The sequence below is a fragment of the Lynx rufus genome, unplaced genomic scaffold, assembly GCF_022079265.1.
Source record: "Lynx rufus isolate CCGP_SWC_20201006 ecotype Redwood Valley unplaced genomic scaffold, mLynRuf1.p SCAF_1, whole genome shotgun sequence".
NCBI classification, from domain to species: Eukaryota; Metazoa; Chordata; class Mammalia; order Carnivora; family Felidae; genus Lynx; species Lynx rufus.
The window spans coordinates 19,618,387-19,635,388 of record NW_025814823.1 but is presented as its reverse complement, the minus strand read 5'-3'; the positions used below and the strand labels follow the sequence as shown (position 1 = coordinate 19,635,388).

Here is a 17,002-nt window from a genome sequence, read left to right as displayed (position 1 = left end):
ATGATCTCCCCCAGGGTATTCAGGGAAGGCACTGAGGAACAATTGTTCCAAGTTTATGTCATCAACAATGAAAAACGCCCACAAGGAAATGAAGCACAAGATTCAGTTATACAAAAGTGCAAGTTTTTGACCGCTTTGCCTCTTCTCGTGCTAAGACAGAGAAGCCTCTTCTCATGCTCGCAACTATGATGGAACAGTTCTGGGTCAGTCTGTGACTCCTGCGTGGCCTGAGTGCACAGGGGTGGTCCCCTGACCCACAGAATCAGAATTTCTGGGGGCCATGCTTCTGCATTTTAAACAAACCCTTGGGTGGTTCTGATGGTTCACTGAGGTCTGTGAGCCACGGGTGTGGTTGGCTCCCGTGAAATGGTCCCATTTTTTTTTTTTTTAGCACTCTCAAGTTCAGATGTTATCATGTTAATTTCCCCAGAAAACCATTCCTGCAAAGAAGGGATGGCTGACTTCTGGGTCACTCTTGGCGAGGTGCTTTCATTGTGCCGGTGTTTGCAGTCTGCTTAGCATCAGTGCGGGGTGCACCCCGAGGCTCTGGGTAATAACTCTGAATTTCGCACGCTCGTCTTCCACCAAAACCCCAGATGAGGGAAATGATCCTAACCGGGAATCACATAAAGGACATGCAGCTGATCACTTCCTAGACCCTCTGAAAGTTCTCTCTGGGTTAAGCCAGACCTTGAGAGAACCGTAGTCATGGACAATTTGCCTTGGCCCAGAACCTTTCTGAAAGGTGCCTCGTCGTAACCACTTCACCATCTGTTGAAGGAGGCCCTAATAAATTATCATTCAAAGGCTGCTAGTGTCTTTGTACAGTATGCTGAAGATGTCACCCACTGAATCACGCCGTGTTCCCGCTACGAATGGACACATGTATTATATGGTCTTTCAGACTTAACCCATGTTTCTCCTGAGGGGGCGTATTTTTTGACTCCACAGAAAATGGGCAGTTTGTAGCTGATTTTCCTTACCTCTTTGGTGGCAAGGAAACTCAAAGCCAAAAATGTAGTCCAGGTTTTAGTAATTATCAAGGGCCTACGACCAATACTCTCCCTTTGCGAAGGGGGTAGGGCACATATGAAAGCTGTCACATTTCTTCACCACTCCCTCTAGGTTGAGACTCTAGTGTGTTGGTGTAGGGGGAAAAAGACGTTGAAAACTGCTTTCTAACCATCTTAGTTTTTCCTGTAGTTCTATTTTTTTAATGTTTATTTTTGAGAGAGAGAGAGAGCAAGCGGGGGCTGGGGGGAGGGGCAGAGAGAGAAGGGGACAGAGAATCTGAAGTGGGCTCTGTGCTGACAGCAGAGAGCCTGATGCAGGGCTCAAACTCATGAACTGTGAAATTATGACCCAAGCTGAAGTTGGAAGCTTAACCGGCTGAGCCATCCAGGCGCCCCTCCTATCGTTTGATTTTTGACTATATATTTTTTCTTTAATTTTATTGTCTCAAATAACACCATTTAAAAATTTTTTTCATGTTTATTTATTTTTGAGAGAGATGAGATAGAGTGCAAGTGGGGGAGGGGCGAGAGAAAGAGGGAGACACAGAATCCGAAACAGGCTCCAGGCTCTGAGCTGTCAGCACAGAGCCCGACGTGGGGCTTGAACTCACAAACTGTGAGATCATAACCTGAGCTGAAGTCAGATGTTTAACCGACTAAGCCACTCAGGCGCCCCTCAAATACAGCATTTAAAGACCCTCCAAATTCATTGTGAAACAAGATATAAATATAGGGAATGGAATGAAAGGAGGAATTAATTCTTCTACCAAGCTATTTCTGGGAACGGGGATAAGTTGCCACTTTCTCAAGCATATTTGGTAAGTCATCGTGTATACCAACACAGCGATTTCTGTGACACTCCGGGGATAGTCATGCCTATCAGAAACTGGGAATCACCAGCATCTGGGACCTGGCTACAGGGGTACCCAATGCACTAGCCTATATCTGCAGTCTAACAGCAAGTTTATGATTTTTAAAAAGATTTTTTTTTTTGCAAGCTCTTTCCACCTTTGCCCAGGCCCCAGCAACAACATCTCAGAAGCATGTGTGTGGCAGGACTGTGGGTGCATGGGCTTAGGTCCTCAGTGCCCGCAGATGAAGAGGAGTCAGTGACAAGGAGCCCTTGTCGTGGCCTGTCCATGGCCAGACTCCTCCTGTGAGTCACTCACAAGGGCACAATGCATCACTATGAGGTGAGGACCGTGCTGAGATGTGAGTGGGAGAACCTCCATTTGCCAGGTCCTCAGAACCCCAGGGTCACCCCCAGTGGGACTGTATGGGTCCCCTCACACCTCCTTGTTGAGTCTCAGATCCTCAGGGTCATTCCCAACACAACGCACAGCCGTGATGGGAGCTAGCGGGAGAGAACAAATCTGTTTGCCATCCTAGGCTCTGGCGTGCCTGAGCCGGCGGTGTGGTCCCTGTGCACTTGGGGAGCCTGCCTCTGCAGAGGGCTGCCAGGCCATTCTCCTCCGCGAGTACAGAGTCTGGCTTCGCCTAACTGTGTAGGCTTGGTTTACTTTTTTGGACACTCTTTTCAAGCCCTGCTCAGGAGTTTGTGTCAGAGATGCTAAGTGAAGTGATGGTTGACGTGTGGCCTGGATTGAGCTTACAAATGGGCTCTGCTGGCTTTGTTCATTTGTGTCCAAACAGTAGCTAAGCGACTGGGAGTGACTGGTGAGTCATCACCTAAGGCAGGCAGGGTGGAAGGGGGTGCCCATGGAACACCTTGCCTGCTCTAGTGTCGGAGCCCCCGGCATGGAGAAGGTGATGTGGGGCACAATGAGAGTGACTTCGGGCATCCCAGATGATGGCAGGAACTTCAAGTCGTATTCCCTCTAATCTTGAAAGGCTCGGGCGAAGATGAAAACAGCAAAGTCCCAGAGGGGTAGAGGCAAAGTTAAGGGCTTTCTGCCCTTGGCCCAGCAGAGGGCGCTTCCAGCACCTTCTTCCGACCTGGGAGGAACCTGGACCAAATGTAACAGCAGGTGACAGATGCCCAAACTCACCGTGAACTCCTAGGTCCTTTTCTCTGGAAGCAGGGAGAGGAGGCCACACGGATGGCCACTTTGGGGTTGGTCTTCTTACAAAGCACCCCCCCCCCCCGCCTCGAAAGCAAGCAGTAGCTAGGCACCAGGTAACATACAGAGGCTGCGACAGAAGCACAACTACGAAGGGGCCACTGTCCCCCTGGGCGGGCACTGCCCCTAGAAACACACACGACAGAGTCTTCACCCAAGATTCTAAAGCATCGGTGCGCCCCCGCTGACGGCACCGCATGGCCTGGTACCCCAGCTCTCAGGAACTTCACCCCTAACGACAGCAGCGGGAGGGATGTTAGTGTTTGCTCTTCGGTGTCATCCTGAACTTCCAGATAAATGGATTTGCAAAAGCCTGCCCAGCCCTAACCTGACATCAAGTAGATTTGCTACTGTAGAGTATTTAAACTCAGAGACCAAAAAAAAAAAAAAAAAAAAAAAAAACCAAAAACCAAAAAACAAAAAAAAACCCCAAAACACCTGCATTAACGACACCACGTGCAACCTGGCCAAAACCTACACGAAACTGGTTTGTGCCAGGAGCACATTACAGAGATGTACACAGATGGCCAGGGAAAGAAGCGGACTCAGGCCAAGCAAAGAATTTGCAGTAGGACTACCCCAAGGCACACAGGGAGGGCACGCTACCCTCCGTGACGCCAGGCTCACGGGCCAGACCGGAGCCCCAGGGGCACTGACTTCCTTGACTTTGGCAGCCTTTATAGCTGCCCTTGGGATGCCCTTACCGGTCCAATCAAACCCGTCTGATTTGGGGCTGGGAAAGAGAGCTCTTTCCCAAAAGACACCCGGAGTCATTAAACAGAGCACCTTTCTCCTGTTCATAACAAAGCCACCCAAGTGAAGCTAAGATATATGTCTTGTTGGAAAGATATCCCTTTCTACAATTTCAGGTTGCCCGCGGCTGGATGACAACACAGCAGTAGCAACAGTAACAGCAGCAAAACTTGCTCTTGTGACGGTCATTGGAACTGCCTGTAGCTGGAAAGAGCCTCCCAGTCTTTGCCTCCCTCGCCTCATCCCCTCACATAAAAAGATGCCTCTGCAAACTCATGAGTACAAAAGTCCCACTCTGGAAAGAACCACAGGGCTTCCCCCAGGCCCAGGGAGGCAAGCGCTCCTTTAGTCTGCCTAGAATAAAAACACGCAGTGCATTTTGGTGGTTTCTTCACTGCCTGGAGGGACGTCTTATTGCTTTACAGTGTGCCCTCCTCTTGCAATTGCGCATGAGTGTGCAGAGTGTGCGTGGGTGCGTGTTTGCATATACGTGCGCGTGTGTGCATGTGAGTGTGTGGAGCTGCGCATGCGCGAATGTGTGCCTGTGTGTGCCGGAGGGGGTGATTCTCAGTCTCCATCGACAACGAATCTCCACCTGGACCACACATAGACACGCCCACTGCACAGGATGAGCAGGACCAGCATGGTGTGGCGGAGCACGAGGACTCCCTACGGCACAGGGGTACAGGGTTTTGTCACAGTAATCCTGAGGCTGCTGGAAAGGGGGAATAAAATCAGGCAGGTAAACGGAGAGGGCCCCGTAATTCCCCAAAAGGAACCAGAGGAAAAGGAAGAGGCTGAGGCTGAGGTGGATATAATACTTGCACACGGTCTGCCTCCAGGGATATGCATCATCGTCCTGGTTGGTCGTCAATCACCACGGCCTTGGCCACAAGCCGCCTCGTCCTGGTAGAGTCATGCAGCAGGAGAGACACCTGAGTTGTGGTTGGCCGATGGCGGGGGGGGGGGGGGAGGGGGGATGGGGGGGATGGGGGGGTCAGAGGGCAAGGCAGCAAAGCAGGTGGAGGAGAGGGAATAGAAGCCAGGAGAGGAACAGAGAGAGAGGGAGATTTAATGCGCAAAGTGCCCACACTAGAGTTGGAAATGCCGCCAAGGAGTGAAATTTAATTTTGAAGAATTAGAACTGGCAAGAATGAAGGCATCAATCCTTAGTCAGCATCCTTGGTGGCATTTTCTATTTTGATGTGTGAGCTGCTTTGGACAAGGGATTAGTTGACTGGAATATATGTCCACACCCAGAGTGTCGCTGCTGCTCTGGTTTGTTTCATCATCCTTGAGGTCATCCCTGGCCTTCCTGGCTCCAGTGACCTGCTCCCCATCCTCCCATGACTGCAAACCTGCATATGGTCATCATCTGAAAGTGTCCTCCTCCCTCCCCCTACTGAATGTCTGTTATGGAAGCAACTTGGTCTGTGGCATCTTGTCAACGGCAGCCTGAGCTAAGACAGATACTAAGTGCTTTTATTTTTAGGCAGGTTGTCTTATTTAAAACAACCCTATGGAAGCGTACATTACTTTCCTCACTTTAGAAACAAAGGAGCTGAGGACCAGGACGTTTAAGAATTTCGGCCAAGGTCATGTGTACAAAAAGTGGAAGATCCAGGCACCAGGTCTGTCTTCAGCCAAAGCTGGCTTCCTTTCCACCAAGCCATTCTCTCTCTGGGCCTCTTTCAGTAGCTTCCCTCTTTGGTGACCCTCACAAATATGGCCCAGGCCCTGACCTCACCCACCTATAGGCTGATGGCGCCCTAGTCTGCGGCTCCCTTCCAGAACTTTCCTCCAGACCTCGGACACGTGTGAGGCTCCCCCGAGTGCCCTCAGGCCCTCGGCTCAGTATGTTGAAGACATAACTCGTTACCTTCCATATGCCTCTCATTTGGGTGACACTGTCCAAGCTAGAAACCCGGGAGCCTCCCTGCTCCTCATCTGCTGTAACCAATCAATAGCTACCATGCTGGTTGTACCTCTAGTGATTCTTTCCCCATGAGAAAGAAGAGACAGGGTCCAGCTGTGTTTGGTTCACCTGCCCTCTTGCTCACGACTTTGCGCAGTCACAACACGTGGCTCGTGCCTCAGGGGTGCCTTTGCCCTGCCCTGTGGTCCTCCTGTCTTCTCACCCCCGGCTCACTGTGTCTGGCAAGTCACTGTGCTATGCAGCTATGCCTGGAAGCCAGGCGTACAGACTTTCCTTCGACTGTCCCCGCACCCTTCCATCACACGACTTTATAACACGAGTACCTGGTCCTGATTAGAGGGCTGCACAACAGGCCCCCTGCCTCGTAAAGGGCGGACCCCAGCAGACTTTCCTGCTACCTCCAGGCCACGTCACAGGCCTGGTAGGTTCTGGATGCCGTGGGGGCCTTTCCTCCCGATTTTTTGTTCCTCGTATTCAAAACTCCTTTCTGATACAAGTACTTGCCTCAAAGGGGTATTGTGAGGACTAGGTTCAAAATGGGGCAAAGCCCTTAGCACCTCACCTGGCACATAGTAAGCACTCACTGGGTGGTAGAAATGATCACTGAGCAGTGGGCTATTGGGGATGAGGTGGGGCATTAGGTAGGTTAATGGCCACTAAATCAGTGTTTCTGAAACTTTCTTTTTAACACGGTCCTCAGTAACAAATACCTTTGACATCGCAACCTAGTAATTGGGGGACCGTGTGTCCTTGTTGGCTCAGAGTCCTGGTTTACGGGATTTTCCTGGCATGATTATTAAAGCCCCTGTGTACTCTCAAAAGTGTCCCGATTTGGATTAAATTATATGGCCCATATGCCCAAACACACGTGTATGTGTTTATCACACCATGCTTACTGGGCACTCTAGTATTTTCTATTCTATTTTTTTTAATGTTTATTTAGAGAGGGAGAGCGTGCGAGCACAGGTGGGGGAGGGGCACAGAGAGGGAGAGAGAGAATCCCAAGCAGGCTTTGCACTGTCAGTGCAGAGTCCGACGTGGGGCTCGGTCCCACGAACCGTGAGACCGTGACCTAAGCCGAAATCAACAGTCAGACGCTGAACCGACTGAGCCACCCAGGAGTCCCTCTATTCCATTTTGTTTAATGGTCACAACCTACTAAATTCACTTCATGATCTTCCAGTGGGTCATGACTCAGTTCTTTTTGGTGATCCTGGGAAATGTCCACTCACTGATGCTCTGCTTTCTCGTCAACAAGATGCAATACCGTGGTGCTATTGCTGCATTTTAGAAAGGATGCTGGGCACTGTGGCGCAGTGTTCCGAGAGGGTTAAAGACAGAGCATTGGTATCACCGGCAAACTTCTCCATCTAGGGATTCTATAAATCTGTTTGCTGTTGCTCTCTAACAGTTACGGACTCACTGTGTATTACCTCGCTACGATGAGCACAAAAATTTAATTTGGCTGCAAACAGTTCTAGATTGCCAGGAAAAAAAAAATCAGTGCTGTTTATCAGGGCCCTAGTTTGTTCATTAAAATAAATTACCTTTGGGTTCTGGGCCGGATTTCATAAAGGAAAAGTTTGCCGTTGTTAAGAGGAACAGACCCCATGGACGGTAACATCTCCACAGGAAAGTTTCACTTCACGGCCTGATGATGAGGTAGCCAAGTGAGGGAGGGCTGAGCAGAGGTAATTACTGCTGAAAACGTTGCCCTTGTTTTGAACATCTCTATGGCGCTCGGTCCATTAGGGCTTTTCCCCTCATACCACGGGGCCACAGGGGATAAGAAGCCCCACTGAGCAGAGAGCCTCTGGGTTTACTTGGAGCCAGAGTCCCAGCTGATCCCGTGGGGATGTTGTCACGGCGGGGGGGGGGGGGGGGAACGCGTGTTATTGCACATTCCAGAACACTGCCCCTGCCCTGCCGTTAGGAGTTGAGGGCATTTCATGGTGACGTAACCTCAGACACAAAAGGTTCAGACCTGCTTCCCATGACTTGAGCTGGTGACTTCTGATTACATAGAACAGCAAGACACTCCTTTGATGTCCTAACCAATATCCTGACTGATGCCACTGGCCAGCATCTTCAGAAGGCCCCAAGCACCACAAAGATGCTGGCAAAGAAATCAGACAGTGCGTCCAAATGAAATTTTATATACGGCACTCCTGATGGTTTTCTTCTGTGCTTCATCTCTATGCAACCATTTTGGAAAAACGGATGCTTGTGTTTTCTAGCTTTTGATACAGGAAGCTTTGAGGGCAGCTCGGACGGTTGGGAAGGGTCACTGATGAATGGATGTGGACCTAAGATACCTTAGACCTGAGGTGCTTTGGACAGGTGGGACATTTCTGTGGGCCAGGGATTTTGACACCTGTAGACTCTCCAGGACCCTTGATGTTTTTTTCTTCTGTCACTTTTCCTGTTAAAACAGATGTCGGTACAACCCAGGAGCAGATCGGCTCCCTACACTGACATGAACTTGAGAGTCACAGAGAAGCCCCTCCTCCCCTGAAACATCAGAGTTTAACGTCTGATTGATGACTGCAGCTAGTGGTTTCTCTGCCGGTCGGTTGAGCGCTAGGAGAGACACAGAAATAAGAGCTGCTAAAACCAAATACATTTCAACCAGATGCAAACTCCACTGCCCTCCACAGGAACCTTTCTAAAAAGAAGCAGAGAGAGGCCAAGATAACGCGGCTCAATTCAAAGGTAGAATTAGTTGGCAGTCAGCCACTCCTCTGCTTTAACTGTTTTCAGACCAAAGCCACAAATTAGCACATTGCTCTCAGGGCGGCAGGAGGGAGGCTACTGCAAAGATGCCCAGCTCTGGGCGAATGCTCCTCATCAGGAAAAACCCACGTCTCTGCAAGCAGACTTCAGGATCCACCTTGCCCCACTGCTTCCAGAACCCTGTGCTTAGGGAGGGGAGTTGTCCTGGCTCCCCCGTGAGCAGCAGACAATTAAAGGCTGTGTGTCACGTGCCTGTAAGTTAAATTTCTGCAAAAACTAAACAGTGGATAAATAGACTTCACCTTTAAGGCTCCAATGATCCCACCCGCTAGCAAATAGAGAGGGATGAGGGTCTGTATGGGGCAGCCCTCCAAAAACTTCATCCCTACAGAGGGGAGAGAATGAAAAAGGATGAAGAGAAGTGCATTCAAAAGCATAAAGCCAGCTGGGAAGATGCAGTAGACTTCTGCAGAGGCCCAAATGCTCCTCATGGAAACTGTAACCCAATCCCCTGCTTGTGGAGCATGCCCAGCCTCACTGGCCACCTGATCTTCAGGATTCTCAGGGGACTAAGTGGCTGTCCCCCAGACGTCAGGCAGAGCAGGGACCAGATATCACTTTGGGTATTAACCGACTGTACCCTTTCTTAGTGGCAATTTTAATTCCCATAGCAATGCCTTCTCTACTTTTCTCCAGCCTCTGTCTTCTAGGCCTATTATTAACTAGTGGTGGTATGGTATATTATTTAAAATATACGAAAGGGGGTGCCTGAGTGGCTCAATCGGTTAAGCGTCCGACTTCGGCTCAGGTCATGATCTCACAGTTTGTGGGTTCGAACCCCACATCGGGCTCTGTGCTGACAGCTCAGAGCCTGGAGCCTGCTTCAGATTCTGTGTCTCCCTCTCTCTCTGCCCCTCCCCTGCTCACGCTCTGTCTCTCTCTCTCTCTTTAAAAAATAAACATTTTTAATTTTTTTGAAAGAAACCTAATATATGTATACATACATATATATGTGTGTATATATATATATATATATACACACACACATATATATATACACACACACACACATATATATATATATATATACATGTATATATATATAAGAAATGCCCATTGCCCTCAGTGACCAATCTGGCTCAAATGACCAGGCTTTGGATGTGTCCTAGCACACATCTTGGCTGTGCACAGACATTGCTCAGTGAATGTCCCTCACACTTCCCAGCCCCCTGGTGGGTAGCCAATGCTGTGTGACTACTTCTAACCAATGGGCTGTGGGACAGTATGGGGCCAAAGCATTTAAAAACTGGCACGTGGCCCTTTGTTTTGTTCCCCTGCTTTGACCACCTGGAATCCATGGGTTGAGATAGTCCGTGAGCAAGAATGAAGTCATTTGGAGTGTGAAGTCATCACATTACCCTGGGGGAGTCTTCTGGAACCCTGGAGAGGCTCCTGACTTTCAACGGAACGTTCATGAGCAAGAAATAAACCTTCATAGTGTTGAGCCGCTTCATAGTGTTGAGATTCCGGGGTTAATTTGTTACCACAACATAGTAAAGTTGCCCTGACCAGTACGTTTGTCAATAGAGCCCAAGAAACGGGATGCTCACTGTAAAATCAAAGTCTTCTGTTAAAATTACATTTAAAGTTTTAGCTTCGATTTGATTTTTATTTCCCATGAATGCATTAGAGGCATGGGTACTTACAGGAAATAAGCCATTTCCCCACGATGATACCATATTCCACTGAAATTCACAAAAATTCCTGGGTATACAGAGACCCACAAATCCAGGACCCCAGAGCAAAATCAAATACACACATTGCTGCAATTGTCAACCTGTGGAGGCCTGCCTTCCTAGATAGCTCTGATGTTCAGCTGAATCCACTACCAGATGAAATACTTTCCAAGTCTCGATACAACCTTTTCACACAAGGACCTTTAAATGCTTGGGGCCAAAGTTGTTGGATATGAACTGCCTTTCAATTCGAACCCAGCTGCGAGATGAACATTGAGTAATGACTTCTATATCTGTTCATTCCTAATGAATAAAAACAGCTGCTGCTCACAGGAGGGTCACACAGTGCACAGATGGCTTAAAAGGATCCTAATAAATTTAATAAAAGCGTCTTTCCCCTTGTGTTCTTCATGTATTGCTTAGTACCTACCTACTTTACCTCTAGATGTTCTTTCTGTCTGACGAGCAGTACCACAATGATTCTCTTTAGGCTTTTTGGAGGGGCCCATATCATGGGGTTTTAATGATTATTTTTTACATGTTTTATTGTGATAATATAAAGTATTTTGCCATTGTAACCATTTTAAAAAATTCTTTTAATGTTTATTTATTTTTGAGAAAGAGAGACAGAGGGCGAGCTGGGGAGGAACAGAAAGAGGGGGAGACACAGAATCCAAAGCAGGCTCCAGACTCCCAAGCCGTCAGCACAGAGCCAGACACGGGGCTTGAACTCACGGACCATGAGATCATGACCTGAGCTGAAGTCAGTGCTTAACTGACTGAGCCACCCAGGCGCCCCTACCATTGTAACCATTCTTAAACATTACAATTCAGTGGCACTAATTACGTTCGCAATCTTGTGCATCCACACCACTCCCTAGTTCCAAAACTTTTTCAACACCCCAAACAGAAACTCATAACCACGGAGCAGTGATTCCCCAATACTTTCTTCCGGCAGCGAGTGTAGTGATTTTAGCATAATGTCTATGGGAACTGGCCTTATAGGTTCTTGCTTCATTTAAACAGCCTTGTTAGTGAATGAACTATTCCAGTTAAGCTCATTTTCCAGATAACTAAACCACAGGCTCCAAAAGCTTTTTTTTTTTTTTTTTAACTCAATAAAAATCTTTTAGTTGATAGATTTTTCACAGGACTTGTTTTTTTTTTTAAAGGATACTCCTGGATTCCTAAGCAGGGGATACCTAACATCTTAGAAAGTCTTCTTGATAGAGCAGAGCCATATAATAAATGTTTATTTTGAACTACACTGTAATAATGACAGCTTTAGGGCCTATTGAATTGGTTGAATCATCTACTCTTCCACCAAATGGCCCCAGACTTCTCAGCTATTTTATTTTTTATTTTTGAGAGAAAGGGTACAAGTGAGTGAGAGGCAGAGAGAGAGGGAGAGAGAGACAATCCCCTGAGGGGTGGAGAGAAACAGAGAAGAGGTAGAGAACCCCACGGAGGGCAGAGAGAGAGAAAGAGGACAGAGACAGAAGCAGAGCTCACCCAAAATGGGGTTCAAGCTCTCCTGATGCAGGGCTCGAGCTCACAAATCATGAGATCGTGACTGGAGCCGAAGACTGAGCCACCCAGGCACCTAACTTCTCGGCTATTTTAGTTCTGTACAAACTTTAGAGTTTTATTTCTTTTATTTCCCAACAAGCTGTCAACTTTCACTTGTCACAAATTTAAGAGTACTATTTTGGGGTGCCTGAGTGGCTCAGTCAGTTAAGCAACTGACTTCGGCTTAGGTCATGATCTTGAGGTTCATGAGTTTGAGCCCCGCATCAGTCTCTGTGCTGACAGCTCAGAGCCTGGAGCCTGCTTCCGATTCTGTGACTCCCTCTCTCTCTTCCCCTCCCCTGCTTGCTCTCTCTCTCTCTCTCTCAAAAATGAATAAACATTAAAAAAATTTTTAAGAGTACTATTTTGTATTAGTTTTTTTTTTGTTTTTTAGTATTGCTGCTTTTTTTTTGCTGAGTGAACTGCACATAAAATGAACCATTGCATTTATTTATTTATTTATAAATTATATTTTATTTTGAGAAAGAGAGAATGTGCATGAGAGTGAGGGAGGGGCACAGAGAAGAGAGAGAATTCCAAGCAGGCTCTGCACTGTCAGCACAGAGCCCTACTTGGGGCTCGATCTCATGAACCGAGAGATCATGACTTGAGCCAAAACCGAGTCGGATGCTTAACTGACTGAGCCACCCAGGCGCCCCTAAAATTAACCATTTTCAAGTGAAGTATTCAGTGGCATTGAATGTATTCACAAAGTTGTATAACTGCCACCTCTATCTAGTTCCAAAATGTTGTCATCACCCCAAAGGGAAACCTCATTTCCATTAAGCAATTAGGATACTGGGGTTTTACTCAACAACACCTATGCCCTTTTCATTTCTACTCCAATATGCTGTGAACTTGGAAACCAGAACACCAGGCTTTCTAGGTCTCTATTGAAATAGGACTGGCTAGGTTCTGTGTACAGAGCTCAGGGGCTCCATTAGCAACATTCCAGAGCATGAGTTTAATTCTGACACATGACAATCATTTTTAGCTACTTAAGGAGCTCCCCACTCCCTCAACACTTCACGCTTTGACATAATTGAGGTCATTTAATACATGTGACTTATGGAAGTATTTATCCATATGTTCAGCAAGAGAAATGTACAGAGCACCTACATGTTACCATAGCATTTTCATACTGCTCATGACAGGCTTCCACATGGGAACACAGGAGGTGGAGAGCGGCCCTGGGAAACCCTCTCACCCAGTGGCCCCCAACCTGGTCCACAGGCACCAGAATCACCTGGTGACAGCTTTTTTAAAAGCAGGTATGGGGCGCCTGGGTGGCGCAGTCGGTTAAGCGTCCGACTTCAGCCAGGTCACGATCTCGCGGTCCGGGAGTTCAAGCCCCGCGTCAGGCTCTGGGCTGATGGCTCAGAGCCTGGAGCCTGTTTCCGATTCTGTGTCTCCCTCTCTCTCTGCCCCTCCCCCGTTCATGCTCTGTCTCTTTCTGTCCCAAAAATAAATAAACGTTGAAAAAAAAAAAAAAAAAAGCAGGTATGGATCCCCACCCTGGACACATTGCATCAATATCTCCCCGGGTGGGGCCCAGGACTCTTTTTTTAAAAAACGTTCGTTCACCGAATAGGGGCGCCTGGGTGACTTGGTTTGTTAAGCGTCCGACTCTCGGTTTCCACTCTGGTCACGATCCCACGGTTTTGTGAGGTTGAGTGCTACCAGTGCAGAGCCTGCTTGGGAGTCTGTCTCCGTCTCCGTCTCTCTCTGCCCCTCCCCAATTTGTGCACATGCTCTTTCCCTCAAAATAAATAAACATTTTTAAAAAACAAAATGTTCACCAAATAATTCTACTACAGCTACTATGCTATTTGAATCACCCGTCTGGCCGGCTCTTTCTATCCCGCATTTTACGTTTAAAGATGAAGGTCGTTGTCCCACGGCCGCACGTGGCTGATCAGTGGCGCTTAGCAGCCAGCTTACCCGTGAAGGCCGCGGAGAGCGGCAGCATCAGGACGGCAAAGAGCACAAAAGCAAAGCAGGGGGCAAGGAGGAGGAGCGGGCGCTGGGTGGGAAACACACAGACCCTTTCCTTGCCTTCACGCTGCGATTTCCTTATGCATCTGCGAGGCCCAACCTTCTGGCAAGTCGGCAGATGGCAGGAGGTCACTCAACGACAAGTGGGGAGGTGCAAGCCAGGACTTGCCTCTCTGAGAGAGCTGAATGTCTCTGATGCTCGTGCTGCCGACTCTAAGACCCACATTTCCTGCACCACCTCTCTAAAGTCTGACAGCCTCTAGGAAAGGAGTTTATAAACTGCTGCTCTACCAGTGCCAGGAAGCCAGAAGCCACCGGCATGCGCTGAGCCAGCAGGATCAGCCCTGTGCTTCCTGGGAGCCCAGACCTGCTGCAGATGGTTCTTCCCTTCCCTGCCTCAGATTCGCTGACAACCTGATTTATCACTTCCAGAATTTGCTTCACGAAGTCTTTTTCCCTTTCCATTCATTTGGCCCCATGTCCCACAGAATATGATACGAGATGGTCTCCTAAAACTCCTCACTGACACACAGTGGAAGAGAGCTCTTAACTGCTTGGGGCTTTGCTTCCCGTTTGTACCACCGTTTCGCCCTCCTGGCATTGGGAAGGGGCGGAGACACAGCCTGGGTCCGGTCCTGGCTCCGTCACTCATTCGTCGTGTGGCTTCGGGAAAATTAGATGGCCTTCTGGGGTCTCACATTCCTCTTCTGTAAAATGCATTAGCAGACGCACACCCCAGCTCAGTTTACGGCCACTATTACGATCAGGGAATTCTTTCCCCTTGTTACTTCTTGGTTTCCCCATCTGTTAAATGGCTTGCACATACAGGTTTTGTTTAGACATCTTTTTTGTTATTTATGAATTTGAATGCCTTTTGGGTAGGCCTACACCCCAGTCCCTGCTTTTAAAGTTTAGACAGCATTACACATCCCGCTAGGTTCCAATGCCAGCCCCGAGAGCAGAGACAGAATCTCTGAGTGGATATCATGGTAGCCTTCTTAGCATTCTCTCCTTCCTCTCTAGGCAATCACCCCAATTATTCTTTTGGTCTCCGCACCTGTCCACATCCCCATTCTCCTATGCAGTTCATGTGCTCTGGCACAAGCTGACTCCACCATGGACTTTGGAGAAGGGCATGAAGTTTAGCCCTAAATTAATCAGCAGAGTAGTTCTCATTGGGTATGTTATTATCTGGTGGATAAGCTCCTGATTCATTTTGAGCCCAGCATACCCAAGGGGAGAAAAAGAAAGAAAGAAAGAAAAAAAAGCCTTCTGACTCTTCAGACAGAACTTCGAAAAATACGATTTCTCTCCCTCCCTCGCCACTGGTGTGCAAGCGCCGTGCTCTAAGGGCTGTTGGCCGCCATCTTGCCACCGTGAAGGGGAGGCAGCCTGAGAATGACACGTGGAAGGCAAAAAGGAGAGGCAAGAAGAAACTAGGTCTTCAAAGGCATTTGTCACCCACTGAATCACACACCCATGAAGCTAACCTATTTCTGGACTTTCCCTTGATACGAACCAATAGATCCTCTGTATTATTTAAGCCAGTTTGAGTTGGATTTTCTCTTACTTACACTGAACCCTCTGTAATTAGTTTCATCTGCAAGGCCCATTCCAGTTTCGGATTGTCAAAGACCACAGGTTGATTCGTGAATCCAAGTCGTCTCAGGAGGAGAAAATTGCTGAGACTCACCCCACCAAACCGGAAACTCCACTACTACACGCCCCGGAAGAGCAGGGTCCTGCCCGTCCCCTTCCTGCCAATCAATCTTGACCTTCACCTCCAGGAAATGTGGAGGATGACAGGCATGCAGAGTGATCTGCCCGGATGTTCACTCCTCCCTTCAAACTGCCCCTCCCTGAATGAGTGTAACACTGCCCACCAGAGCTGGCTTTTCACGGATGTGCAGCCCGTGCAGTGACACGGCGCCCTGTGCTTGGGGGGCAATTGCATTTGGCTTAATGCTCTCCTGCTGCGGTCTTGAATTTCTTAATGAATTTATCTTTGAACTTGTACTTTGCAAGCGTAGTCTAATGGGACAGTCGAGCCTGCGTGTGAGAAGATACGTGCCAGGCGCGTCTGCCACTCTTGCTGCCGCGTTCTTGAATTTTGCTAGGCCCACGAGGTGTCAGCAAGACTCCAAATGAATACAAGGTAAGCATATTACAAGGAAGCAGGGGCACTGACCACCCTGAGGGCCACATTTCCCATTTGAACCAGAACTTGCCTCAAAGGCAATCAGAGGCCGTGGTGTTCTAAGAAACACAAATGGCCAAGGAATCCTGTCACTTCCTTTCTTCCCCAGGTGGCCTCCCTCGGTGGCCAGCCGTTTCTCACCAACATGATGACACACGAGGAAAGGGACAGTCAGGGCCATTCCTAGTTCCTTTGCCATTCAGTTCTACCTCACTCATCACAGAGAGTTTTGGTAAAAAGCACCCATGATCAAGAAGCGAAATGAAAATAATCACGGTAGTTTCGCGTAGTGTTTCTGCTGTTTTCTGGCAAAAAACAAAGTACTTAAGACCTAGGTAACACGAATGTGTGATTTTGGTGATTCTACATGTGAGTCAGATGCCCTTTGCATTTATAGCTGTCATTAAACAATATTAAGGTGAATGGTAACATTTATGCTAATCATTTAAAATTGTTAATGAAGTGTATTTTATTTTTGTTTACTTAAAACAACATTAAATAGGAAATTAAAAATACAATGACAAATCAAAAGAGGTTGCTGAAGAAAGGATAAAGCTTTATGCACAGTACCCTAAACAGAGTTTTTTCCCTGCCTTTTGGACAAGGTGCTCGGCATTTTCATTTTGCAACCGGGCCTTGCAAATTATGTAGCTGGCTCTGTTGACTACAGGGGACACAGCGTTGCTGACAGTGTGCCCAGTTAAAGAGAGAGTTTCAGGAAATCTAGCCACATCTGTTTTAATTCCTGGTATAAGGTGGAGGTCAAGGAATAAACTACTTGCTGGGAAGTGGTAGGAAAGCAAGAAGCTGAAGCATCCCATCTCTATTTCTGGCCTTGAGCTTGTTAGCAGGATGATAAAGTGATTGACATCCCAGAAAACCCTTCACTGTGCTGCAGGCTTGTGACAGATGGCATCACCCGGCCATGTGTGTAATCCAGGTGTTGTGTTCAGTGACACAGAGACGTGGGGCAGCCCCAGAGGAGGCCC

General features: G+C 48.0%; 1 protein-coding gene across 1 annotated transcript; it reads right to left on the bottom strand.

Moving 5' to 3' along the window:
- Window positions 1-4,414: 4,414 nt before the first annotated feature.
- TMEM272 (transmembrane protein 272) lies at window positions 4,415-8,899 on the bottom strand. Its single transcript, XM_053722180.1, is given in 4 exon segments — window positions 4,415-4,516; window positions 4,518-4,712; window positions 4,714-4,782; window positions 8,819-8,899. Coding segments are annotated over 4 exon segments (447 nt in total).
- Between the last annotated feature and the right edge of the window lie 8,103 nt (window positions 8,900-17,002).